The 25,847-nt window shown below is 46.0% G+C and overlaps 3 protein-coding genes across 6 annotated transcripts in view; 2 read left to right on the forward strand and 1 right to left on the reverse strand.

Annotated features, from left to right (window-relative positions):
• Window positions 1-2,633, forward strand: part of TMC3 (transmembrane channel like 3) — an 85,701-nt gene extending 83,068 nt beyond the window's left edge. Inside the window, exon 23 of the mRNA XM_029575927.1 lies at window positions 1,715-2,633. Within this exon, the coding sequence (XP_029431787.1) occupies window positions 1,715-2,570 (856 nt within the window). The 3' untranslated portion in view covers window positions 2,571-2,633. The remainder of the gene's footprint in view (window positions 1-1,714) is intronic.
• Window positions 2,634-9,256: 6,623 nt separating this feature from the next.
• Window positions 9,257-21,738, forward strand: STARD5 (StAR related lipid transfer domain containing 5). Its single transcript, XM_029575371.1, has 6 exons — window positions 9,257-9,387; window positions 10,271-10,320; window positions 12,287-12,419; window positions 14,715-14,832; window positions 15,921-16,014; window positions 17,484-21,738. The coding sequence occupies exons 1-6, from the start codon at window positions 9,298-9,300 to the stop codon at window positions 17,629-17,631; spliced, it is 633 nt and encodes a 210-aa protein (XP_029431231.1). The 5' UTR covers window positions 9,257-9,297; the 3' UTR covers window positions 17,632-21,738.
• Window positions 21,739-23,090: 1,352 nt separating this feature from the next.
• IL16 (interleukin 16) overlaps window positions 23,091-25,847 on the reverse strand; it is a 79,690-nt gene continuing 76,933 nt past the window's right edge. For all 4 annotated transcript variants that reach the window (XM_029575084.1, XM_029575082.1, XM_029575085.1 and 1 more), the window contains one exon: window positions 23,091-23,906. In XM_029575084.1, the coding sequence (XP_029430944.1) occupies window positions 23,680-23,906 (227 nt within the window). In that variant the 3' untranslated portion in view covers window positions 23,091-23,679. The remainder of the gene's footprint in view (window positions 23,907-25,847) is intronic.

Consider the following 25,847-nt stretch of genomic DNA (forward strand, 5'->3'; position numbering starts at 1 on the left):
TGGTCTGGTGTGCACAATTGGTCCTATTTTCAAAAGGACCATTCTGTGCATGAGGCAAAAATCTTCTTTTGAAACTAGAGCTCCGTGTTTTGAAAGATAATAAATGTATGAAAGCAGAGGTAAAAGGGACAACTGATACAATTTAATTAAAAATGCATCATAGGAGAAATTTTCAGACATTTGTGACAAGCTTTCAAGTACTTCATCACCTCAGTGCAGAATGAGAGAAGGGTGATGTTGCCTGAATATACAAGTAATTTAATATGAATCACTTTTTTTTTTTTTTTTTACTGACATTAGATATCACATTGGTTTCAGTGGGACTTGAACCCTGGTCTCGTGCTTTGTGGCCCACTGCTCCATCCACAAGGCCATTCCTCCTCCCTCTAGTTAGAAAGTGATTTGGAGATTAAAATTAAATCTGTTTAAGTCAAGTGATAGTCCTTGCCCAAAAGTAGGTTTGATATGCTACTAAATCTGCTGCTTGCTGGTGGCTGGATACATTTTATGTAGCCAGTAAAACTACCCAAAAACATTACAGAGGAGCTTTTGGGACCAGATGGTCCCTTCTCCAGACCTAGAGTATTTGGCACCTGGGGCAGGTACTTCTATGCCCCCCCCCCCCCCCCCCAATATACCCAACAATATAAAGTGCCTAACTTATACTAATACATTATATCCCTTATGTAGTTTCAAACATACACATTCCTATTACTACTTATCACTAGTAGACTAAGCCATGGACTTATACTAATACATTATATCCCTTATGTAGTTCCAAACATACACATTCCTATTACTGCTTATCACTAGTAGACTAAGCCATGGACTTATACTAATACATTATATCCCTTATGTAGTTCCAAACATACACATTCCTATTACTGCTTATCACTAGTAGACTAAGCAATGGACTTATACTAATACATTATATCCCTTATGTAGTTCCAAACATACACATTCCTATTACTGCTTATCACTAGTAGACTAAGCAATGGACTTATACTAATACATTATATCCCTTATGTAGTTCCAAACATTCACATTCCTATTACTGCTTATCACTAGTAGACTAAGCCATGGACTTATACTAATACATTATATCCCTTATGTATTTTCAAACATTCACATTCCTATTATTACTTATCACCAGTAGACTAAGCCATGGAGCGCCATATAATTTGGCCATTTAGAAAGTCTTATTTGCTAAGGGGGTACTGAATGCCTGGAGTAGCCCTACCATCACACATGGCAAGAACTCATACAGCTGCAAACTTTAAAAGATATAGAAGGTAGGGTAGTGGTATGAGAAAGAGAGGGAGATGCCTATAGGTAATGCCACTGGGGTCTACAGTGACAGCAGGCGGGGTAACTGGGCAGACCGGGCGAGTCAAGTGTTTATTATCTGCCCACAACTGCTATGTTATGCAGCTCGGGAATTTTGCAGGGCTGAAAATACTGGGAATCACATCTGGCTTCTGCAAATGTGCTGGTGCTGCATCACTTGATAACTCGCTGTCTGCCAGAAAAATTACAGAACACTGTACAGTGGGATTCACGGCAAGACAGATGTCCTGCGAAGGCCCAGCCAGGAGTGCATGGCCTTTCTCTAAATGGATTTCTGTTTCAGTCTGCTGGGTTTGGTCATTGTTTCATTTGTAATTTCTTCTGCCCTCTTTCTTGATGCTGAATTTCCCCCTGCTCGTTTCTGCAGGCATCCAGGAGTCGTGCTGGGAAGTGCAAACGACACCTGCAGAACGAAAGCTCCCAACACCCCTGTGGCTATCAAAAGGAGAGTAGAAGATGTCCACTCTGACCCTCTGTTCAGGAAAGGCATAAAACCAATGAATCCTGACCCCCCAGGAGCAGGAGCTCAGAGCTTAGTGGGTCGCAGGGCCCACACCAGGTATTTTATTGTTAATGAACACGAATCCCGCAAGAAGCTAGCCCGCTCAACCTCCCGCCTACCCAGGCATTTCAGGATGGACGAATCAGGGGATATCGTGGAATTATACCCCCGGAACATCAGGAGGTACGTCGTGCGAACTCCCCGTCGCTCACATTCGCCTCACTACAGCGACGAAGAGGAAGAGGAGGAGGAACTAAGGAGAGAGCTGATAAATCGATCCCACCGCCCTCGCTCCCTTTCAGACCTTCGTCCAGCTCGATTCTACATTGGGGATCGAGTGGACAGTCACATTTTAAGCAGGAAGGATCTAGCAAAAATGCAGTACAAATCCTGGGAAGACGGCTTCGCGCTGGAATTAGACAGGCCCCATGCTCACAAAAGGTCCAACCCGAAGAACGCTGAACTTGACGATTACTACGTGGAGCGGCACGTGAAACACAAATCGAAACACAAGCACGAGCCATCGCTGACGGAGTCAGATTCTCTGTCTGTCGACTCCAGCAGTGACCAACAGAACAGCAGCACAGATCAGTACATCCAAGTCATTCACAGCAAAGATAAATACATGAAACCCAACGCAAAACTCACCAGAAAAAAATCAAAGGCCAGCGTTGACCTAAAAGTTTCTGATCCTAATGAACTCATCTGTTCAAATGTTTAATAATGTGCTCCATTTTGTGATGTCAGCAATATAATAGTCACTTGTGTGCATTCTGAATGTATATGCACATTTTGGTTTAATGCATTAAAATATCCTATGACACAATTTTTATATCTCTTGTATCATTCAGGCTGTATATCCCAAAGGTTTAGCTATATTTACTTACAATTTTTGGTTCAGGCTGTATATACCTATATTTTAGCTATATTTGCTTATAATATAAGTTAAATAATTTTACTTATAATTATGCTGAATATGGAGGAAAAAAACCCACATCCAACATGTTAATATTGGTCTAATACTATACACATATACAATATAAACAATCAAATTTCGAGAACAATGATGTGTAATATCTAAAACTGTTACAGGTATTAAATAGCAAATTTATCACCTGCTGGCCTCATTTAGCACTCAGAGACTATCAGCACTCAGTATATTGTTCGCCTTTGAAGAGAATATAGTTATGCTGAATTAAATGACAAACAAAATATAAACATATTTTGAATGAATATATATCTGCACATATGCTTACTTTTCCAAGATACCTACAGTGTGTATACAAGAATTAAGTACACTAGCTAAAATACTCTGACATTAATTTGACAGGGGCACTCACACAAATCTGAATGAAATTAGATTAATAGCAGCAGAAAGACCCTGATCAGCCACAAAAGGCAGAATATAATTTTTAAAAAAATCTTAAACCACTTTCCCCACAGGAAACTAGGCTAATAGAGTGAATGCAAAAGGAACCCTAATTCAACAGTTTCTGCAGCAGTTAGGAAAATTAAGTTAAAGCAGTTTAGCAACGCTCATAATGTTTCATTTTTATCTAGGAGATTTATTTTATTTATTTAGAGTTTTTCTATACCAGCATTCGTGATTAGAAACCACATCATGCCGGTTTACATATAACAAGGGGGTGTGAACAAAAAACGGAACATAAACAAGTGCAAAGAGATCATAAAGTTACAGTACAACAGGGTCATATAACTGGGGAGAGAATCAGAGTAAGATAACCGAGCAGTTAGGATTAAATATTTACATTATATTGTGAAGTCTCTTATAATATGTTGCTGTCATTCAATTGGGATCTGGGAAGGCTTGCTTAAATAGCCAAGTCTTAAGCCTTTTTCTGAAAGTAGGTAGGCATGGTTCTTGTCTCAGATCCGGAGGAATAGAATGCCATAGTGAAGGTCCGGCTGTGGAAAAGGCTCGGTCTCTGAAAGTTAGGTGGTGAGTGGTTTTGGTTTGGGAAACGAGGAGTGATCCTCTGTAGGCTTCTCTGATGGGTCTGGTGGATGTGTGTCGTCTGAGTGGTATTTGTAGATCGAGCGTTGCTTGGTGATGGATAGCCTTGTAGATGATAGTGATGGATTTGTGGATAATTCTAAAGTGTATTGGCAACCAGTGCAAGTTCTTGAGAGTGGGAGAAATGTGATCTCTTCTCCTGGTGTTAGTCAGAATTCTCGCAGCTGAGTTCTGGAGCATCTGAAGGGGTTTAATGGAAGCGGAAGGGAGACCTAATAAGATAGAATTGCAGTAGTCTATCTTAGAGAAGATAACTGCTTGAAGGACCGTTCTGAAGTCCCAAAGCAACGGGAGATACCTCCTGTTGCTTTGGGGAGTGCCCCCTACTGCATGCAGATATGGTCCTGTGAGCACTTCACAACCACCACGTCCATATTGTACATTGGCCCCATCACTGCAGTGACAGAGGGCGCGGATCACAACACCCTCTGGACCCACGCACCTGGAGTCTAACCAGAAGGTGTCATCGTTGCGGGAAGGCAGAGAAACCCTTCCCCCTGCCTCCAAGGTTTGTGAAAGCTGCAACGCTTCCACTGATCAATGTGGGTTGGGTTTTTTTGGGGGTTTTTTTGCCACAGCCCCCTCCTTTCTAGGAAGGTTGCATATGGAGCCCTGCCCCACCCCCAGCAGTCCGGCTCCTGTGTCACAGCCTTCACTGCACCGTGAAAACTGCAGAGGCGGGGCGGTGATATTGCCAAAAAGTAGGTTCAAGCGTCAGGCCCTGTGCACATTGCCAGAGCTGCCAAACTCCACTTTCTTCAGTGTAACATGGCAGACAACAGGGGTGCTGCCACCCAATTCCGCCACAACATTTTGCAACCCTGGGTATAGCTATGGCACTGCTACCCCAGCCAATAAATTAATCAGAGCATAGCAGGCAGTGGGTACAAATGACTGCAGCTTGATTTGACATTATTCAAAATATTATGTAATTTCCCACACAAAATAATAACATTGGCACGTTATCAGTTAAACATCAACCTAATACATAATGTTCCTACGCAAGCTAATACAATTTATATTCTACCACTGACCAAATTACGTAACAGTTGTCCCTTTTACTCGCGGCTCCCTCCCCCTACCCCAGGTCTAGTTCAATAGTTCTTGTGATCGACTCTGAGGCCAAGGTCATTCATCACCGACCGGGCGCATACGAACGAGGCCAACCAATGAAAAGGGAAAGGGTTTTGGTAGCACGGCTTTAAAAAGAGGCCTTACAATACCTGGAACAAAGTCAGCATGGCTTTACCCAGGGCAAGTCTTGCCTCACAAATCTGCTTCACTTTTTTGAAGGAGTTAATAAACAGGTGGATAAAGGTGAACCGGTAGATGTAGTATACTTGGATTTTCAGAAGGCGTTTGACAAAGTTCCTCATGAGAGGCTTCTAGGAAAAGTAAAAAGTCATGGGATAGGTGGCGATGTCCTTTCGTGGATTGCAAACTGGCTAAAAGACAGGAAACAGAGAGTAGGATTAAATGGGCAATTTTCTCAGTGGAAGGGAGTGGACAGTGGAGTGCCTCAAGGATCTGTATTGGGACCCATACTGTTCAATATGGGGCGGATTTTAAAAAGCATTTACTCGAGCAAAACTGGTTTTTGCTCGAGTAAATACACTTTACTCAAGTAAGTGGGCTTTTCAAAATTGCTACAATATATGCCATTGAATTGTCCATAGGATTTACTCAAGTAAGTGCACTTTACTCGAGTAAATAGCTTTTGAAAATTGCTACGATAGTATGTCACATTTATATGCGTAACTCCTTTGAAAATGACCCCCAAAATTTATAAATGATCTGGAAAGAAATACGACAAGTGAGATAATCAAATTTGCAGATGACACAAAATTGTTCAGAGTAGTTAAATCACAAGCAGATTGTGATAAATTGCAGGAAGACCTTGTGAGACTGGAAAATTGGGCATCCAAATGGCAGATGAAATTTAATGTGGATAAGTGCAAGGTGATGCATATAGGGAAAAATAACCCATGCTATAATTACACAATGTTGGGTTCCATATTAGGTGCTACAACACAAGAAAGAGATCTAGGTGTCATAGTGGATAATAGAGATGTGAATCGTGTCCTCGATCGTCTTAACGATCGATTTTGGCTGGGAGGGGGAGGGAATCGTATTGTTGCCGTTTGGGGGGGTAAAATATTGTGAAAAATCGTGAAAAATCGTAAAATCGCAAAACCGGCACATTAAAACCCCCTAAAACCCACCCCCGACCCTTTAAATTAAATCCCCCACCCCCAATGACTTAAATAACCTGGGGGTCCAGCGGCGGTCCGGAACGGCAGCGGTCCGGAACGGGCTCCTGCTACTGAATCTTGTTGTCTTCAGCCGGCGCCATTTTCCAAAATGGCGCCGAAAAATGGCGGCGGCCATAGACGAACACGATTGGATGGCAGGAGGTCCTTCCGGACCCCCGCTGGACTTTTGGCAAGTCTTGTGGGCGTCAGGAGGCCCCCCCCAAGCTGGCCAAAAGTTCCTGGAGGTCCAGCGGGGGTCAGGGAGCGATTTCCCGCCGCGAATCATTTTCCGTACGGAAAATGGCGCCGGCAGGAGATTGACTGCAGGAGGTGGTTCAGCGAGGCGGAACCCTCGCTGAACCACCTCCTGCAGTCAATCTCCTGCCGGCGCCATTTTCCGTACGGAAAATGATTCGCGGCGGGAAATCGCTCCCTGACCCCCGCTGGACCTCCAGGAACTTTTGGCCAGCTTGGGGGGGGCCTCCTGACGCCCACAAGACTTGCCAAAAGTCCAGCGGGGGTCCGGAAGGACCTCCTGCCATCCAATCGTGTTCGTCTATGGCCGCCGCCATTTTTCGGCGCCATTTTGGAAAATGGCGCCGGCTGAAGACAACAAGATTCAGTAGCAGGAGCCCGTTCCGGACCGCCGCTGGACCCCCAGGTTATTTAAGTCATTTGGGGGGGGGGGGGTTCGGGAGGGTGGGGGATTTAATTTAAAGGGTCGGGGGTGGGTTTTAGGGGGTTTTAGTGTGCCGGCTCACGATTCTAACGATTTATAACGATAAATCGTTAGAATCTCTATTGTATTGTGTTCCATAACGGTTTAAGACGATATTAAAATTATCGGACGATAATTTTAATCATCCTAAAACGATTCACTTCCCTAGTGGATAACACATTGAAATCGTCGGTGCAGTGTGCTGCGGCAGTCAAAAAAGCAAACAGAATGTTGGGAATTATTAGAAAAGGAATGATGAATAAAACAGAAAATGTCATAAAGCCTCTGTATCGCTCCATGGTGAGACCGCACCTTGAATACTGTGTACAATTCTGGTCGCCGCATCTCAAAAAAGATATAATTGCGATGGAGAAGGTACAGAGAAGGGCTACCAAAATGATAAGGGGCATGGAACAGCTCCCCTATGAGGAAAGACTAAAGAGGTTAGGACTTTTCAGCTTGGAAAAGAGACGACTGAGGGGGGATATGATAGAGGTGTTTAAAATCATGAGAGGTCTAGAACGGGTAGATGTGAATCGGTTATTTACTCTTTCGGATAGTAGAAAGACTAGGGGGCACACCATGAAGTTAGCATGGGGCACATTTAAAACTAATCGGAGAAAGTTCTTTTTTACTCAACGCACAATTAAACTCTGGAATTTGTTGCCAGAGAATGTGGTTAGTGCTGTGTGGTTAGTGTAGCTGTGTTTAAAAAAGGATTGGATAAGTTCTTGGAGGAGAAGTCCATTACCTGCTATTAAATTCACTTAGGGGTGGATTTTCAGAGCCCTGCTCGCCTAAATCCGCCCAAAACCGGGCGGATTTAGGCGAGCAGGGCCCTGCACGCCGGTGAGCCTATTTTACATAGGCTCACCAGCTCGCGCAGAGCCCCGGGACTCGCGTAAGTCCCGGTGTTCCCCGAGGGGGGCGTGTCAGGGTGGGCGTGTCGGCAGCGTTTTGGGGGCGGGTACAGGGGCGTGGCTACGGCCCGGGGCGGTTCGGGGGCGTGGCCATGCCCTCCGTACCCGCCCCCAAGTTGCGGCCTGGCGCGCAGGAGGCCCGCTCGCGCGCGGGGATTTACTTCTCCCTCCGGGAGGCGTAAATCCCCGGAGAAAGGTAAGGGGGGGGGGGGGTGTAGACAGGGCCGGGCGGGTGGTTTAGGTAGAGGAAGGGAGGGGAAGGTGAGGGGAGGGTGTTAGAGGATTCCCTCCAAGGCCGCTCCGATTTCGGAGCGGCCTTGGAGGGAATGGGGGTAGGCTGCGCGGCTTGGCGTGCGCCGGCTATACAAAATCGATAGCCTTGCGCGTGCCGATCCAGGTTTTTAGCAGATACGCGTGGCTCCGCGCGTATCTACTAAAATCCAGCGTACTTTTGTTTGCGCCTGGAGCGCAAACAAAAGTAGGCCAAATCGCGGAGTCTGAAAATCCGCCCCTTAGAGAATAGCCACTGCCATTAGCAATGGTTACATGGAATAGACTTGCCAGGTTCTTATGGCCTGGATTGGCCACTGTTGGAAACAGGACGCTGGGCTTGATGGACCCTTGGTCTGACCCAGTATGGCGTGTTCTTATGTTCTTATGACTCTGCCCCCGCCCATTCTGATTGGTTGCCGATCCCTACTTGTCCCCCATTCTTCTCTGTGCTACCCAGCGGTGCAGGGATGCAGGGCACCAGAGTAGGGAGGTGGATGGGGAACCACGTGGCTCTGCTCGCAAACGCTAGTCAGCCTGTGCCAAAAACACACGCCAGCCTTGGCTAACCCAAGAAGAAGTTGGACTCGGGAAGCAAAGCCAGCTCTCCTGCCTGACAGCCACCGAGCCAGGCCCAACACATCCTAGTCTCCCTGGACTCCCCCAGCATCGTTCAGCTCAGGCAGGACTCCCGTGCACAGAGACCTGAATTAGAATAAATGCACGTTCCTCCCCTGTGGCTCCAAACAACCCTGTCACGAATACATTGGGCTTAGCGACGATTGTGTTCCTAAACCATGCCGAGCCGATGTCTGGGTTTAGGGACCCTCCATCCCGCCGAGTTCTGCTGATAAGTGAACGGGAGCTCCAGGGGGAGACTTAAGCGAGGCGCGTGCTGAACGTAGTCAGCGGCGGTCCGGGGCCCTTTGGAGGCGTTAAAAGGAAGGGAACGCGGGCCGCACTCCGGAGGACAGGAGAGGGAGGGGCACCCTGGCTGGGCCGGGCTACGATGAGGTGAGAAGCGGGGAGGCGTGGCCTGGGCCGGGCCTCCTACGGACGTCCAGCGGGCGGGGCGGGCTCTGGATGAGGTGAGGGGAGGAGCGACCTGGCCGGGGCGGGGCTCCGATAGGGTGAGGGGAGGAGCGATCTGACTGAGGCTGGGCTCTGATAGGGTGCGGGGAGGGGCGGCTCTTTTCTGACTCCTCCCGCGGCGGGAGCCCCCCTGCGAGCATCCCTTCCCCTAAAACGTCTCCATGGATTACCCCGCGCTGGCCCGCGCCGCCGCCGACAAGGTGCTCAGCTACAGCCGGGAGCGGAGCGGCTGGAGGCTGTGTAAGAGCACCGTGAGTAACCGGAAGCAATGAGCGAGGGGGGCCGCGGGCAGGGCGGGGGCGAGTCCGCTGTCCCCGGCCCGGGGTGGAGAGGGGGCAGCTGAGCTGCTCTGATACCGAGGCATCGCTGCCTTTCTAACGGGAGCCGCGCTCCCGCTATGTGTCTCCTTCACCTGGCTCTCCCGTGACCGCATTTCTTACCCTCTGTCTGGACATGGGAGTCAGTCCTGGCTTCATGGACCAGTTTTAAATTCTTGTTTTAAAATTCAGTGATGATCCTTCCTCCTGCGCTCCGGACTCTAGCCTATTGTTCACGTTGTTGTTAATGTTATTGCCCCACTGTTTATTGTAAACCGATACGATATGATTGGTATCATGAGTGTCGGTATAAAAAAAGCCCTAAATAAATAAATAAATCTGCAGATTACCACCCTGCCTGGTTCCAGCTTCCTCTTGTGATCTTAGATCTCCTTTCCTTTTTGTCATGTTGTTGTTTTTTATATACATTTTTAAATATTAAAATGCTGTTTTTTGTTATGACCTCAACCCGTGTGTTCTTTTGTCTGTCCATCCCACTGGATGTGCTCATATTCAAACTTTGCATGTAGTAGTGTGATGCCTAACACAGGGTTTTGCTGAGGTTCGGCTGGAGCACTTCCCTGTTCTTAAACCAGCAGTGTGTGTCATAAACAAAGCCAATAACTGCATGTCACATCAAGATCCCAGTTGCTGGATAGGACTATAAATGATGATTAATGTTTTGTGATGGTGTACATGGCTTGTAGTGGTTCAGTGGTGATTAATAAGGGTAAGAAAATAACTCAGCATAATAGTATTTCATCACATCACAAAAGTTATTAAAAATTAAAAAGTACATTTGTTTTCTCTTTGATAGGATGAAGTTTCTATCTATTGGAGACCATCAACAGAGTTTCCAGGAAACCTGTGAGTATTCCTGTATAGCACACAAAGAGGTATCCGTGAACTGCAGACACATTAACATTTCTGGAAACAAAACACCCCTTAATGAAACATGTACTTGCTGTGAAATTTCAGGTTGGCCAAGCTTTTCACTTCTGTAGCAGGTAGCAGGTGTTCAGTGCCCCCAAGCACAAACTTTGCCCATGATGCAGTCATCAAGTCGGGATGTGCAAACTTTCAGCAGCTAAGCTTAGAGGCAAAGGGCTTTTAGCCTGGGTCTTGCTTGGCAAAATCCACCCATCTCCCTGAAGCCCGGCAACGCTCCAAGACAAGCAGGTGGAGGAGTAGCCTAGTAGTTAGAGCAGTGGGCTATAAACCAGTAAAACCAGGGTTCAAATCCCTGCTTCTTGTGACCTTGAATAAGTTGCATTGCCTCAGGTACAAATTAGATTGTAAACCCCCTGGTGGTTGGGAAATACCTATAGTACATGAATTATAATCTTCTGCTTTGAAGTGCCAAAGAGCAGAATATAAATAAATTCTCCAGGAAATTCAGGTGGAATGTTTTTCCGCTTCAGTTTCATTGAGATCCTCAGAATCTCTGCCAAAACATTTGCTTGGAATCACATCGGATTTTCCTGGGTCTGTCGTGGATTTTGTCAGCATTAGACTTGGGTACCGTGGTGCACAGATGTGGGTGCATATGTAGCACTGGGAGTTATAAATAACGTCTCAGGCTAGTTCTTGCTTTTGTCCTTTGTCACTTGGATCATGTTAGGAATGTCCTCTTTCTACCCTCGCCCCTGCTTCGCCACATTAGTACTTGTGCCTTGGGTTGGAACCCAGCAGGGAGTCTGAGGAAGGGCGCACAAGGCTGCAGGGCTGTGATGTGCGCCACATGGCTGTGCCTTTCAGAGCTGCCAGGTTTTTAGTTGAACGTGTCGAAATGGTGCTTTGAAATCTGTATTTTTTTTCCTTCATGTCTATTATTAAGCATTAGCATATTTTAATATGTTATCTCGCGGATGAACCCTTTTCTTTCCCATCCAAGACAGATGCTTTAGCATATCCTGTTTTTAAATGCTTTCTCCCATAGGCACAGGCTAAAATTAACCCTTCTAAATGAAGGTCAAGCTGCCTGAATAAAGCAAATAAAACCTGCAGGTCAGGGGATATTCCTGAAGTACTCACATGAACCTTAGCAGATTGCGGTGGAAAGACCCAGAACATGCCCTTCGGTTGAACATTGACTTGTAAGCTTGAACCAGAAAAATACCCTTGGGTTGACCAGATCTCTGCCCTGAAAGAGGGTCTGAGGGCTGTCGAAAGCATGGATGCCTTCTGAGAGTATGCTTCATGGAAGGGAGGAGTGGCCTGAGATGTGAACAGCTTAACGCTTCATAAATGACATAAAAAAAAAAGGTTGCCAAATTTCTCAGGGATCTGGCAGTGAAGTACTGTAAAGCCTATTTTAATTTTTTAAAGACATTCATTTATTTTTCCAGTTTAGATGCTTGGCTGCGCCAGCTTAGCCCTCAGGGCTGGATTCTCTATGGTTACGGTAGCCATTGTGGAAATTCACATTGCAAATATTTAGCAGTTACCAGGATGAAAACCTATACATATATAAGTGGCACCCAGCATTGTGGCTAGGTTGTAACTTAGTCTAATAACCTGGGAGCGTGAGCTGCAGAATACTGCACCCACAGGGCCTGAGCACTAAATTTAGGAGCAAAATTGTGGACCCGTAGGAAAAAAAAAATAGAATTTTCTGTGAGGTAACAGTCATTGCCTGCTCTTGTGAAACCTCATGGGAGTTTACTGGACTCAATCACAGCTGAATGAGGTGTCTGAGCCATGTTCAGTGTTGGATGCACAGCTGAGTGAAGAGGGTAGGTTTGTCCCAGCATGGCCCCCCTCCCCGTACGGTGCACAGCTGAGGGAGGCGTCTGTCTGCAACCATGATGTTGTAACTGTTTTTTCCCTGCAGGTATAAAGGGGAAGGGATAGTGAACGCCACCCCTGAACACCTCTGGGAGTACTTAAAACCGGAATCTGCGGGGCTCCGAGTAAAATGGGACAAAACCGTGAAAGAATTTGAAGTTATTGAAGCTGTTACTGATGTAAGTTCCAGGAATACTTTATTGTTCCAGGTTACAACTAAACTTGAAATAAAAAAAAACAAAACACAAAAGCTGTATAAAGTATTAGAGAAGCGTTGCCTGGGAGATCAGTTCTGCACTTCGAAACGGAAGTTGTGTGATGCCCCTCAAGCGTATGTTAAAGTCAGTGGAGGGTTATCGAGAAATTTTACTTGGAAGGGGGGACAAGGCAAGGATGCCCGTTATCCCTGCTCCTGTCCGCGCTAGGAGTGGAACCTTTAGCGGAAATGATTAGAGGGAATGGGGACATGAAAGGGATTACTATGGGACAAGCGGATTGTGAAATCTCGCTATTCGCAGACGGTGTCGTGTTCACTTTATCTAATCTTGAATTACTTGTTTTGTTCTATGGTCATTAGAATGTAAAGCTAGTTGCTGAATTATTGTTTATTGTAAACCGAGGTGATGTTTTCAACGTGCCGCGGTATATAAAAATGTATAAATACATAAATAAATAATCTTTACCGATGCTGGTAGAACAGCTTGCATAATGTGGATGGACCAGTGTCGGGATTTAAAGTGAACATGGGTAAATCGGGGATTCTCAACTTGTTTACACCCCGTTTACGAGATAGCTTTCTATTTAAATGAGCGACCAACTATATAAAATATTCGGTTGGGGGGGGGGTGAGAATAGCAGGAGACCATCACCTACCAGCAAGATTAAATTATTCTCAACTGGTGAAAGAATTTATGACAGACTTACACATTGGGGCGAGCCCGATATTTCCTGGCTAGGAAGGATAGAAGTTTTAAAAAGAAAGCTAGGCTCCAGGTGCTGCTACTGAGAGTTTTAAAACCCAGGTCCCCCTGACACGAGGGGCCCACGAGGTGCTGCAGCTGCTCGTGTCGCAGATTCTCTCAGCGCCTAAGAAATTGCCATAGATCCAGCACGTTATTTAATGTTACTGATCTTTAAAGCAAGCCCAGTCCTGTTATTTTTGTAATGCAGTCTGCCTTCCCTTTCCTGTTCATTTCATTTTCTGCCGCAAACAGGAGGCGCTGCCGCCTTTGGAATTATTCAGAGCACCAGAGAAAAAGGCTTAGGGCCGACCTCTCATTGCATCGCCGCAAACTCAAGGCAGAGGCATTAACTGAGTCATCGGGCAGCTGTTTCACTGAGAGAATGGAAAATTGTGTAAAGAGATTTTTTTTTTAAAAGCCTGATTTCCTGTAGGGACCCTGGCCTCACACGATCGCCATGCCTGTGTGTTTGTCTTCCTCCCCCCCGTCCGACACCTTTTAAACCATTCATCCAGTTTCATTCAAATGTCTGCCACAGATCGTAGAGCACCCAGGGGAAAAAAAGCAAGTTCAGTTCATCTCAAAGAGATCAGAGGACATTTGTGATGTCCCTGACCTCCGGCTGACTCTTGCCTAGTTTCCCATTGGGGAAAAAACATCGCTAATGCTTAATGTTGTTCACAAAAGTACCAGTGTAAGAGCCATGTGCACATTTCAGGAGAAGGAAATGAGGCAGCATGAAGTATTCACATGTCGGCTGGATGTTGCTTGTAGCACGAATCAGTGTAGTTTCTATGTTAGTCCTCCTTAGCTAAAGGTCAGACAAGTCACAGGTGATACTTTTTTTTAGTGGACTACCATTTGCAGCCAACTCCTGAGAGTTTCACTCCCCTCGGTAATTAGTGCAGACAGAATGGGACTGTCTGCGGAACAAATGCTCCTTCATCTTTAACGTGGCACTGAGTAATGGAGGTTTCTTGGAACTTATCTTGTATATGCAAGATCTGGCTTAATGCTGTCAGTATTATAAGCAGACCCCAGCCCAGGACCGGTGTCTGGAATTTGAAGTCTGCTCTCTCTGTATACAAGCGGGCCCTTGCTGGCTCCCCAAATCACTTATTTTATGGGTCACATCCTGGGGGGTAATTGGTAGGTAACTTGATGTAAAGTAGCTGAAGGCTTGAGCGAATCTGAAACTTTTTCACCGATCTTCTCCATTTGCTCGCATGATTTCTTCCACCTTGCTCGAGCTGGAGTGATCCGATTGTAAGTTAGAATTTGGAAATGAAGAAAAGGTTAAAAAAAAAGGGGAGCCTCCGTACCAAAAGAGAATGGCGTTTGGTGTGATTCCTCGGTCAGCTATCATGCTCCCATCCTGGGCTGGAAACCTCACTCCTAGCAAAGATGGAGGGGTGCAAAGCTTTGGGCAGTGAAGAAAGGGCCCGAATTGACTTCTGTTTGGTGCGGGAAGCTTGCAGAGCAAAGGCTGTGACATGTTTTTCTGTTTTGCAGACTGTCTCTGTCTGTAGAACAGTAACTCCGTCCGCCGCAATGAAGATCATCTCTCCAAGAGATTTCGTAGATGTGGTACTCGTTAAACAGTACGAGGATGGAACTATAGCATCCAACGGTAAGCCGCTTCCATCCCACACTTATAGGGCTTTATCCCACTATTCCTTTCCTACAGTTCTTCTACTATTTTTATTGTCATTTTATGCATCTGCCACGACATTAGATTTTTTGATGCACCCATTGAACACGCAGTGCACATAAATGTACTCTAACCGAATATTTCAATGGCTGCTGCAGTATATTTTAGCTGACAGGATTCACCCTGAAAAAATGCAGCATTTGAAAGCGTGTGACCTTCACTTAACCAAGGACGCTGATTGCACTCGATACCAGTGATTAACGTCTATGGAAAAAGTGTCTGAATGTTATAATCGTCGGTCATGTAGCATGAGTTTCTCTCACTTTTACCTGCAGTACTTAAAAAGTAAAAAAAAAAAAAAAAAATGTATTTTACGAGAGAAATCTTCAAAAGCCTCAGCCCGACACTGCTCCAGTGTTTCGCAATCTGCATTAAGGGCACAAAAGTAGAAACCATTAAAACTTGCAGCATGTAAGAGGACCAAGAAAAAGCATGTAAGAGACTGAAAGACGTTTCTTAAAGAACACACTGCAACGTTTTTCTTCAGGTCTAATACATCATAACATTTTTAAAATATTAGAGGCCCATTTTCAGCCGCTGTGCAGCTCGGCTAGTGAGCCGGATAAACATATTTGGCTTGCTAGCAGATTATATTCAGTGGCATGCCGGTTATGTCTAACTGACTCACTTTAGGACAGTCCTATTTGCCGACCAGTGCTAGCCACCCCGGAATGCTAAATACAGCCGGGTAAGCCAGTTAGATGGATAACTATTACGGTATCCATCTAAATGGCTTTTGAATAGACCTCATAGTATTTTTTTTTTTGGCAGCTCTACAGGGTGGATCTTGTTGGCTGGCGTTTTAGTGAATCTTTTTTCACTCTTCGGGTTATTGATTTAGCAGTATATTTTAGGGCATTCAGAGCTTTTAAGACACCGCGTTGTTCAGCACTGTCACGGTTAAGGCTTATTTCACAAGGAGAGCCCTAGAAAAAAAACAATGGTATTTCATCAGCTTGCAGTCTGGGATGTTGCGCTGAAGTATTTCCTTGCATAATTTCTCCTAGCAACCAACGTACAGCATCCATCCTGCCCGCCCCAGTCTGGTTTTGTGAGAGGATTGAACCATCCGTGTGGGTGCCTGTGTGTCCCTGTGCCAGGGTAAGAACACGTCTTATCTGAATAATAGTCATCGGCTTCTGATGGTGGAAGATATTTAATGATGGATAACAGAGTGCCAGGGTAACAGTTTTACTGACTTGGTTAATAAATTCTAATGCTGTTGTAACGGTTTTCACTGCATATTTGCATATTTCAGTTTTGTTCACAGTGGTAATGTAGACGATGATTTACTTTACGTGTGAGTGCATTTTTCCAACAGATGCATGTAAGTCCTGAGATTCAGGACAGAGCTTTTCATTGGTTCAGGAAAAAAAAAAATCACATGTCTGAGAAGAGATGGATGCCTTGCTGTAAGTCCGTACCTGTTCAGTTGGTGGGCAGTAGTGAAGGTTTATTAAATCTTACCTTATGGTTCACTGTTTCAAAGTTTCCCGTGGGGGGTCACAGTATTGTGATAACCTGTCAGGGGTGATGCGCTTGTGCTCCAGGTGAGAGGGAAGCGAACAGTACTGAGGGGCTGCATCTCAGAAGAGTCTATCCCTCCAGGATTAGGTCGGCAAAGGAACCAAATGATGTCCAGGTCCAGAATATAAAGCCGGAGAAAGCAAAAAAAAAATATTACTGCAATGTATAGAGTGGAAAACATTGCTGAGACTAACTTCTATGACACAGAGGTCATGGAGCTGCCACGTGCATTACACTTTTTATGTAGCCAATAGCAAAAAGCATATGTGATGGTTGTAAACAGAGCAGCGTGATGACACGTGCTGGCACAATGGGCCTGCGCATAAACAGCTCTGGCCTGTTAAATAATAATCGTGTTTTCAAAATGTTTGCCTCTTGTGGAGATTCTGTCTGTGAATACCGGGCAGGTCACAGGCAAAAATGAAAGTTGAAGGGGCTCTCTGTCTCCTTTGCATGTTCCAGACCTGCTGAGCTGGCAAATACCTAAAAGAAAGTATGAGAAAAGGAGAAGGAAGATGTTATTTCCTTTTTGGCACTTGGCTTCCCAAGCTGCCTGCTGAACATGCGCTGATGGCACTTTGGTCGTTTTTGAGTGAAAGCTGCATTGACGAGTCGGAAAGTTGCATGGCTGGATGCATAGACACAAGAGTTGAAGATGACTGGGAACAAGATGTGAATTCTGTGGTGTGGCCTGTTAGTTACTGCTCGGCCATTTGATTTGTGTTGACCAATCATACTCTTGTATTTATTTATTTAACATCATTTCTATTCTGCTAATCTACAAGTCTTAGCAGATTACATCAAGACACTCATAATAGTTGCATAGATAAACAATTTAACGACTAACACAACCAGAGCCAAGCATCAAAAACATGATTATTGCTTCCATTACTCTACAACCTTGTTGTAAATACTGCATCATTTAGCAAGGTAGAAAGAAGGTGTGTTTGCTGTACACTAGGAGAAGGAGAATTTGTCTTTAACTTGCTGATAGCAATGAATATAAAGCAATTTAAACTTGAACCACTGTTTCATTTTCCCAGGGATCCAGATAAGACGCAGCTTGTGAGCATCTTTCAGACCGATCTCAGCGGCTACCTTCCTCAGTCTGTAGTGGACTCATTCTTCCCCTACAGCATGGCTCAGTTTTACGCCAACCTTACCAAGGCGTTAAGGACACTAAGTGTCTGATGTATTTTATAGCCAGAACGCTGTTTATTATCATATGAAGTTACTGAGTAGATACAACAATTACCCCCAAAAATCTGCTTACTGAACCTCTTCACAAGACAGTCGTGCAACTCAGATGGAGCGAAGGAGAAGCCTAGTGGTTCCAGCAGCAGGCTGAGGGTTCAAATCCAGCTTCTCCCCCTGACATTCATTATGGCCTTCAGCAAGTCACTTCACCCTCCATTGCCTCAAGTGGAAACTTGGAGGATAGCTTTCAACCAACTGTGTGAGGCGGCATGCATGCATGTGTATGGCCACGTGTTACGATAGTATTTCAAGATCCGTGTGCACTTATGCGCGTATTGTAAAATACTAGAATACGCGCATATTTTACGCGCAAAACTAAAGTAGGACTTGCGCAAATCCCAATTTATGCACCCGGTATATTTTAAAACATGCACGCGTAATTGACATTAGCAGGTTTTTACCAATTACTCAACCAGTTCGTCCAGTCCTTCTCCAGGTCATGGAGACCCTCCTAGTTCTTCCATCTGAACTCTTTCCAGTTCACCCAGATCTCCCACTTGACCAATAGTACACAGTAAACACGTCTAATATCCCTTAAGTCAGATAGTTGGCAGGGGTAAAAGTGCGTGAGTAAGTTGGCAAATCTACGTGCATGTAAAGTAACAAATTAGACGCGGCAATGCTGGCCCTGCCTCAGACCATCATCCCCTTTTTTTTACGCGTGTATATATGCGTGCAAAATCCAAAATACGTGCGTATGTTTGAGGTTTATAAAATAGCATGCACACGTGCAGCTCTTTCAAAATTCACCCCTTAGACTGTAAGCCCTCTGGGGCAGGGAATTGTGTACTGTACCCGAACTCACTTTCAGCTCGGGTTTGGAAAAAAAAAAGATGTCATTTAAATCCAAACTCCCCCTCCCCCCTTCCTCCCCCCAAAAATACATTTAAGTCAACTTTCAAAACGTTTAACGTTGGAAGTTAGCTGGGTAAACCTCTGATTTATACATTTTTTTCTCCCCTACTGACTGGCTCCATTTGTCCACCCAAATTCCCAGGGCCTAGAAATTTAGTTGGCAGCTCAGGAGGCGTTCTTGGGATGGGTTTTCAAATTAGCTGGCCTGCATGAACGTTCAATGCTAACCGGCTAAATGTGGCCAGGCAGCTCCTGTTGTACAAATCGCTGTCCTAAATCTTCAGCTGCAGCCCTAGCTGGTTAGGTTCAGATGCAAATCTGGCTAAAAATAACCACGTAAAATGACCCGGTTTTCTTTGCCTCTTAGCAGTTTATTGACAATTGGTCCTGTTGCTAATGATAAAGATTCATAGGAAAGTAGTAGCAGAATAATGTGCTTTCTCTGACATTGTTCAAAATGGATGTGGTTTAAAGTAAGTTTCTTTTGGAAAATTGTAGTATCCCGTTATTGGAATAATTTGATAGTTTGGGAGAATGTTGTAGGTGTCCTGTCTCAGAGAAATGCACTCGCCCCCCACCCCCCCCCCTCTCCATGAAGAAATATTTCCTGATATTGCTCCTGCCTCTGCCCTCTTGGAGCCTCATAGCATGGTCACTTGTTTCCTCTGAAAAAGGTCCTGCTGCATCTGCCGACCTTTGGGGTATTTGAATGTCTGTGTCCTGTTCCCCCTCTCGCTCCTTTCTTCTGAGGCATACGTATTTAAGTCCCTAAGTCTCCTGTCATAGGACTTTTGGTGCAGACCCTGCACCATGTTGGTAGCCTTGCTGTGGACTGCCTCTGCTCTGTCTCTATTCCTTGTGAGGTACAGCCTGCAGAATTGGACATAATATTCCAGAAAAGGCTGTGCATCTGTTTTCAAACGAAATGAAGAGTATAATGAAAGACTCGCATTTTGGTTTGTTTCTTTTGAAAATGTACTGAAAACGCCCGCTAGTGAAATTTGTATAGGGTTTCTCATTAACTTTCGTTTCAGAAAGTCAGCAAAATTAAATTTATTTTTTTTATTTAAAAATATTTGTGACTCGCCCTTTCCAGATTAAAAAAAAATTGCTCAGAGCGATGTGCAAAAATTAACGCACAAAAAAACATATAATTTTAAACTTATTACATAAAATCCAAAATAAAAACACAACATAAAATAAAAACAAACAACCCAAAACATTAAATTCTCTTGCACTATTCAGCTGTAGCCCACTGTTACCACTTCAGTTCAACTACATATATAGATTTTAATATCCTCTTCTCATTAGCCATGTTTTTAAACCCTTCCAAAATTTCATCAGATCTCTCTCTTCCCTCAACACCATGGATCATTCATTCCATAGTTTAGGGATGGCTGAGGAAAAGTCCCGATTTTTTTGCAGGTGCATATGTTTACAAGCCTTCAGAGATGGCAAAAGAAGCCGAGATCAAAGCTGGCGTCCTGGTTTCATGGTTACCATGATGCCGTTGGCTATGTAAATGCGTAAGAATGTCCATACAGCCCTCTCTGGTCTTCCCCAACCATCCAAGGCAGCAACTTATCCCGTCCGTGTATCACAGCAAGGTAAATGAAGTAGGAATGACCCCCAGCTGCTCCATTTACAAAATGTCAGCAGGTGGCCCTGAGCCCAGCACCAATTTATTGTACGGCCAAACCGCAAATGGGTTTTATACCGAATGGCACTGAATTCAGGGCCGCAGGAGCTGCTGGAGATTGCTCCTTCCCCATTTCGCTTGCCAGGACCCCAGGAGTAAGTTACTGCTTATGGGGAAGGCCTAGGCTCATTAGTGTTTGTTTGTTTTACTGCACTGATCTTAGGGGGGTGACAGAAGATTTTTGTTTGTTTGTTTTTTTTTTTGTGGATATTTATTTTTCTTTTCATTTTCTGTTTATTTTGTTTAAATGAAACAAAAATGAGCTGAAAATGTTTTGTGTGCCCATCCCTAATTCTAGGCGAGGTCTCGCCAGTGACCTTCACCGAGCCATTGTCCCTTCTCTTCTTCCGCTGGTAATGCCTCGCCCTCTGCACCTTAGCAGCCCTCTGGCTTTGCTGACCACCTTATTGCGCTGCCTCGCAACCTTTGCGACCACCCTGAGGTCTCTTTCCTGGGCGATGCACATCAGTATCCCACCCCCAGCCTGTATCACTCCTTGGATTTCTGCATCTGAAATGCAACGATGCTGCAGCTTTTTGCATTGAACTGCCAAGTACTGAAGCACTCCTCAATGATTTTGTTTTAGAGCACAGAGTGTTTATAAGTCCGTGAGTCTTTTATTTCAGGGTGGGGAGCGACAGTTTCTTCCTGGTTCTTGGGGGCTTCCAGCTCAGTTGGAACTTGCCCCAAACGGGGCTCCGGGGCCATGGAGCCCCCACATCCTGGCTTAAACCTGCCCCCTCCTTTTTTTTTTGCCCCGGATAAAAATGCCCGCCCTGTTTATTTTTACATTCTTGCCAGAAACAAGAGGCGCTGGGGCCCAGAGAACGAGGTGGCACTGGAATATGGCGCCGTGCCTCTCCCGCGGCTTTGCTCCGCATGCCGCGCCGTGCACTCTTGATCACGGCGTGCAAGGCGTTTCAGTGGAGCGGGGCAGGGTGGGGGTGTTTGAATGCCAGGGGCGGAGAGAGCCCTCATTATTCTCTTCTTCCCTAGACAGACCTCACTCCTCCCCGCCCCCCCCCCCCCCCCTCTGTGTTGTGATTACTGCTGAATCAGGATTTGCTCTGTTGAACTTTATTTATTTTATGTCTGTGTTTTGTAAATGCATTTCTCCATTGTAATTTGTTGGGGAGGGGCAGTACCCGAGCCAAGGATAGGTTAAGAGTCGGGACCTCTCCCCCCTTTTAAGAGAAAACGTGGACAGCCACTTGCAAAGGGGAAGCGTCGGGGTGTTCTGTTCATGGGGACTGGATGCCCCCTCCCAAGACTGCAGGTGGTGCTTACTGGATGTAGCAGCTTGGGCAATAGAGGAGACATGTTCCTTACTGGTCCCATGGAAGGGGCAGACCACCTTACTGGTCCCGTGGCAGGTGGGCACACTTGTGGAGGTGGATCCTTTGATGTCACAGAAATACAGCATGACTTGGTTATAATACTTGAAATTATCACTGTTGAATAAAGCTATGGTCATTTTGTTCATGCCATAAAGAGGTCTCGTGGAGTGAGTTTTTTGGGGTCATTTTGGATCACAAGAGCGCAGGAGGCATTGGACTGAAGTCACGCCTAGGGGCTGATGGAACGAGGCACACTGAGTAGCGTGCACAGTTTTACCCTCAGTTGTGTGGCCATTTTTTGTGTGAAAGCTGTACGCCTGCTGCAGCAAGGAATTTAAATCGCATAAAGGGGTAGATTTTTTTAAAACGTGATCGCGTACTTTTGTTCGCGCAGCAGGCGCAAACAAATGTACGCAGGATTTTATAAGATACGTGCATAGCCGCGCGTATCTTATAAAATCCTGGATCGGCACGCGCAGGCTGCCGATTTTGGGCAGCCTGCCTCCGTTCCCTCCGAGGCCGCTCTGAAATCGGAGGGAACTTCCTTTCGCCCTCCCCTCACCTTCCCCTACCTAACCCACCCCCCCCCCCCCCCCGGCCCTATCTAAAAAAAAACCCCTTACCTTTGACCCTAGATTTACGCCTGCGAGAAGCAGATGTAAATCTACGCGCGCCAGCGGACTGCTGGTGCGCTGTCTTCCGACCCGGGGGCTGGTCCGGAGGCCTGGACCACGCCCCCAGGCCGGCGCCATGCCCCCGGTCCCGCCTCCGAAATGCCGCGTCATCCGGCGCACGAGGGCCCTGCTCGCGTAAATCCGGGCGGATTTACGCGAGCAGGGCTTTTAAAATCCGCCCGAAAATGTGCACATGCCAAGTGTGCATGCTGCTTAGCACCCTCGCATGCAAATCCCGTGCTAATGACGGCGTTAGCTATTAACCCCCCCCCCCCCCCCCCCCCCCCCCCCCCAATGCAGAGGTATGCTGGTCTAATTCCCATTTTCTTGGCACTCCTGGCTCAAGGGAGGAGTAAAGTTTCCAGGGCTCGTGTCAGTCCATGGGCAGAAGCTGGAGTTGAGGTGCTGGGACCTGTAGTGGGGACTTAGCTACGAAAAACATTCGTCATTCACATAAGTATGATTTTTGTGCACTTAAATCCTGTCCAAGAAATAGTTCCCCCGTCACTCGCGTTAAAAATGTGTGATCAGCCTGCGCTGAGCGCACGATAACTCCGATTTGTGCGCATATTATTGCGTTCATGAACATTTTTAACTCCCAATGCATTTATAAACCCATTTGCTTACTGCATCCGGAGTAAACATTTTTTTAGTGCCTTTTTTAAGAAACCATCCCCGAGGCAGAGAAACCCTAAAACCGTCCCTCTGAGAGTGCCAGGTGGGTGAGAGCTGCAGGGACAGTCCTGCTGGGCCCAGGGGAGGCCGATTTTGGCATTCTTCAGCACTTAATCTACAGTTCCTTCTTTGATTTTGACAGAACAAAACGAGAAAAAGAAAATCTATATACAGTTTTATTTCATTCAGTTTTCTATAAGCTTTACAGTGACTCATTCATATATTTTATACATGTTCACTGCTGGTGAGACGTTATTTTAATAAATTAGCAGATGGTTCTCAGTTACTGCTGGAGATAATTCAACACCTTATAAAAATTGGTAAAATAAGTTTCTGCTATAAAACAAACTATAATGAGTTTGCTTTCTCTGTTGTTAATGTGCCCGATTGCAAGTGAACAGCTGGTTGCGGAAAACTATAGTCCTCTAATGACACCCGTAGCTAAAAGCACCAGTGTGGGGCTCTAAAGCAGATTTACAGAAACCTATATATATATATAAAAACGAACATTATTAACTGCCTGGGGACAGTTTTACAATAGAAATCTGTGACAGCTGCTTATGAATATTAGAATCCAGATTTTTCCGCCTAATTATGCATTCAGCCCTTCTTTGAATTCGGAACAGGCTGCAGCCTGCTTTTCCGGTAAGGCCGCTGTGATGGGGGCTGGTAGGTTTGTTGTCTGCAGGCATGGAAAGGTCTTTAAGGACAGAAAATCGGGGAAGAAGTCGAGAAGTGAGTTTCAGTTTTCCGGGTCAGCGGCTGGAATCGAATCTGGACTTTTTTCTTGGTCAGCGGCTGGAACCGAATCTGGACTTTTTCTCTTCACCGTGACTTGGATGGGCCCCTCGGGTAAGGACTTGACAACATTCCAGGCCTCGAAACGGGTGAGCCCTAGCAGGGAAGTCGTGTGCAGCTGCAGGAGCTCATCTCCAGGCTGGAGAACGTTGCTTTGCTCTGTTAAAGCCCCTATGGAAAAAAAAAAAAAAAAGACATGGTTGAATCTTTTTTTTGGTTTCAGATTTATTAAATCATGATTGAGAGGCTTATTTACCGAAGGCATTAAAATTGGTGTTAATGCCTGATTTGTACAAGTCAACAGAGAGCCAATGAATGTAACTGGGCTCACAGGTCCTGATAACTTAATATAGCAGTACAAAAGATATGGCGTCTATGCACGCCACCGTTTTCTTGTTATCAGACTCATAATCCACCCCCACTCATATTGCAGCAAACCCTTCTACTCCCTGAAACCCCAACAATGCTTAGATGTGAATTCCACTAAGCGAAACGTGCAGAAGTCCTATGAAGCTGCACGGCAGCTATTCCTTGACCAGCCATATGCTGACTTACAAAATAATCTGAAGGATAGGGCTGCTGCGTCCCAGTAGGCAAACAAGGTGGTCTTCTAGGGCGCCAGCCATCGGGGGGCAGCAAAGAGCAGTCATGTGGGGACACGAGCGGAGCTCATCACATCCATGGCCAAGAGGAGGGGCGGGCTGGGACCATCACCCATCCTCACGGCCGAGAGAAATAGAGACTCGGCGGGCTGCGAGCACTGCCCATCCTGCTCGTGTGTGTGTGTGTGTGCGTGTGTGAGTGAGAGGGGTTGTGTGTGTATGAGAGAGCAATGGTGTTAGTGAGAGAGAGGGAGGGAGCGAGCCTGTGTAAGGGCCAGTGTGCGAATGAGACAAGGAACGCATGTGTGTTTAAGAGAGGAGGCTTGACTGAGTGAATGAGGTCGGGGCAGGACCGAGGGACAGGCCTGGGAGGGGGCACACCTAGGGCACCTCTTGCCCTTGCACCGACCCTGCTGAAGGATATGGGGTATTTTGATAAAATGGGAGGGGCTCTTGAATATTTCTCAGCAGCCAATAATAAACAGTATTGAGAAATACTAAGACTGTGAGTGTTTTCCCTAACAAGATAATAAATTAAGGTTTTAAAAGTGAAGTGCCGGCCTTCTCTTTGAACTCTCTGCTAAGGCAGATAAAGATCTTGAAATCCCTTGGTTGCAGTGCTTAGCAGGTTTGGAGCAAAACTGAAATGTCCCAAAACTGAAATGTCTTGGTGGTTCTCTCTCGGGGTTGTGAGGAAGTGGAATGTGCATGGGATGAGTGGTATTTTGGGAATGCTTCAGCTTTAATGTGGGCATTAACCACAGTTTTAACACCCATCCTCTAGCTGCATTACCGCTGCCAGTAACCCATGTGCATTATGGACAGTGCCACCCTGCAACCCTCCCAACTCCCCAGCCAAGGCCCCTTCAGGCTGTATATCCCTAAACCCTGGTCAGCATCAAAGGGTTCACTGCCCTCCACCTCTGAGTCAATATCCAGGGCTCTTGCTGGTCCAATCAACCTCCCTCCCAGCCTGGTAACCCCCAATCCCATTGACGATGTCCACTACTGTTAATATTATTATTACTTCTCAACAGTCCTATAGTGCTTCTAGGTTTGTGCGGACCTTCAGAGATATATAAGATGATGGAGGGGGTAGAGAGATTCACTGCCTCTGGCCACTGCTATTCCAAATCAATAAATGGCACCAGGTGACCTCGATGTACCATCTGAGTTCCCCCAGCACCATTTTTAAGTTTGGAGTCACCAGGGGCAGGGGTATGCGCTCTGCCCCCACTGACATCTGGACAGCCTCCAATGAGTCAGGCCAGAGGGGTTACCTGACCAGGGAGAGGAAGGGCCCCTGCATCTTGGGGGGGTAGGGGGAAGACGGCAACCTGAAACATTGCGGGCATGATCTTCAGCCCAAAGTGGCCTTGCATTAGCCACGGAGGGCCACCGTGAAAACATAACTACACCTCCCTAGCCTGTGATTCTCGGATGAAGTCCTGGCCAGGTCTGTGCTGTCCGAACAGCCAAAATGATCCACTGCACGTTTGCAAGGAAATCC

Source organism: Rhinatrema bivittatum, chromosome 13, assembly GCF_901001135.1.
Source record: "Rhinatrema bivittatum chromosome 13, aRhiBiv1.1, whole genome shotgun sequence".
Lineage (NCBI taxonomy): Eukaryota > Metazoa > Chordata > Amphibia > Gymnophiona > Rhinatrematidae > Rhinatrema > Rhinatrema bivittatum.

Excerpts from the sequence above, each read along its gene's own strand:
- STARD5 (XM_029575371.1), top strand. The coding sequence starts at position 9,298 with ATGGATTACCCCGCGCTGGCCCGCGCCGCCGCCGACAAGGTGCTCAGC. Across the intron at positions 10,321-12,286 it reads ACAGAGTTTCCAGGAAACCT|GTATAAAGGGGAAGGGATAG; the intron begins GTGAGTATTCCT and ends TTTTCCCTGCAG. Across the intron at positions 14,833-15,920 it reads TGGAACTATAGCATCCAACG|CAACCAACGTACAGCATCCA; the intron begins GTAAGCCGCTTC and ends AATTTCTCCTAG.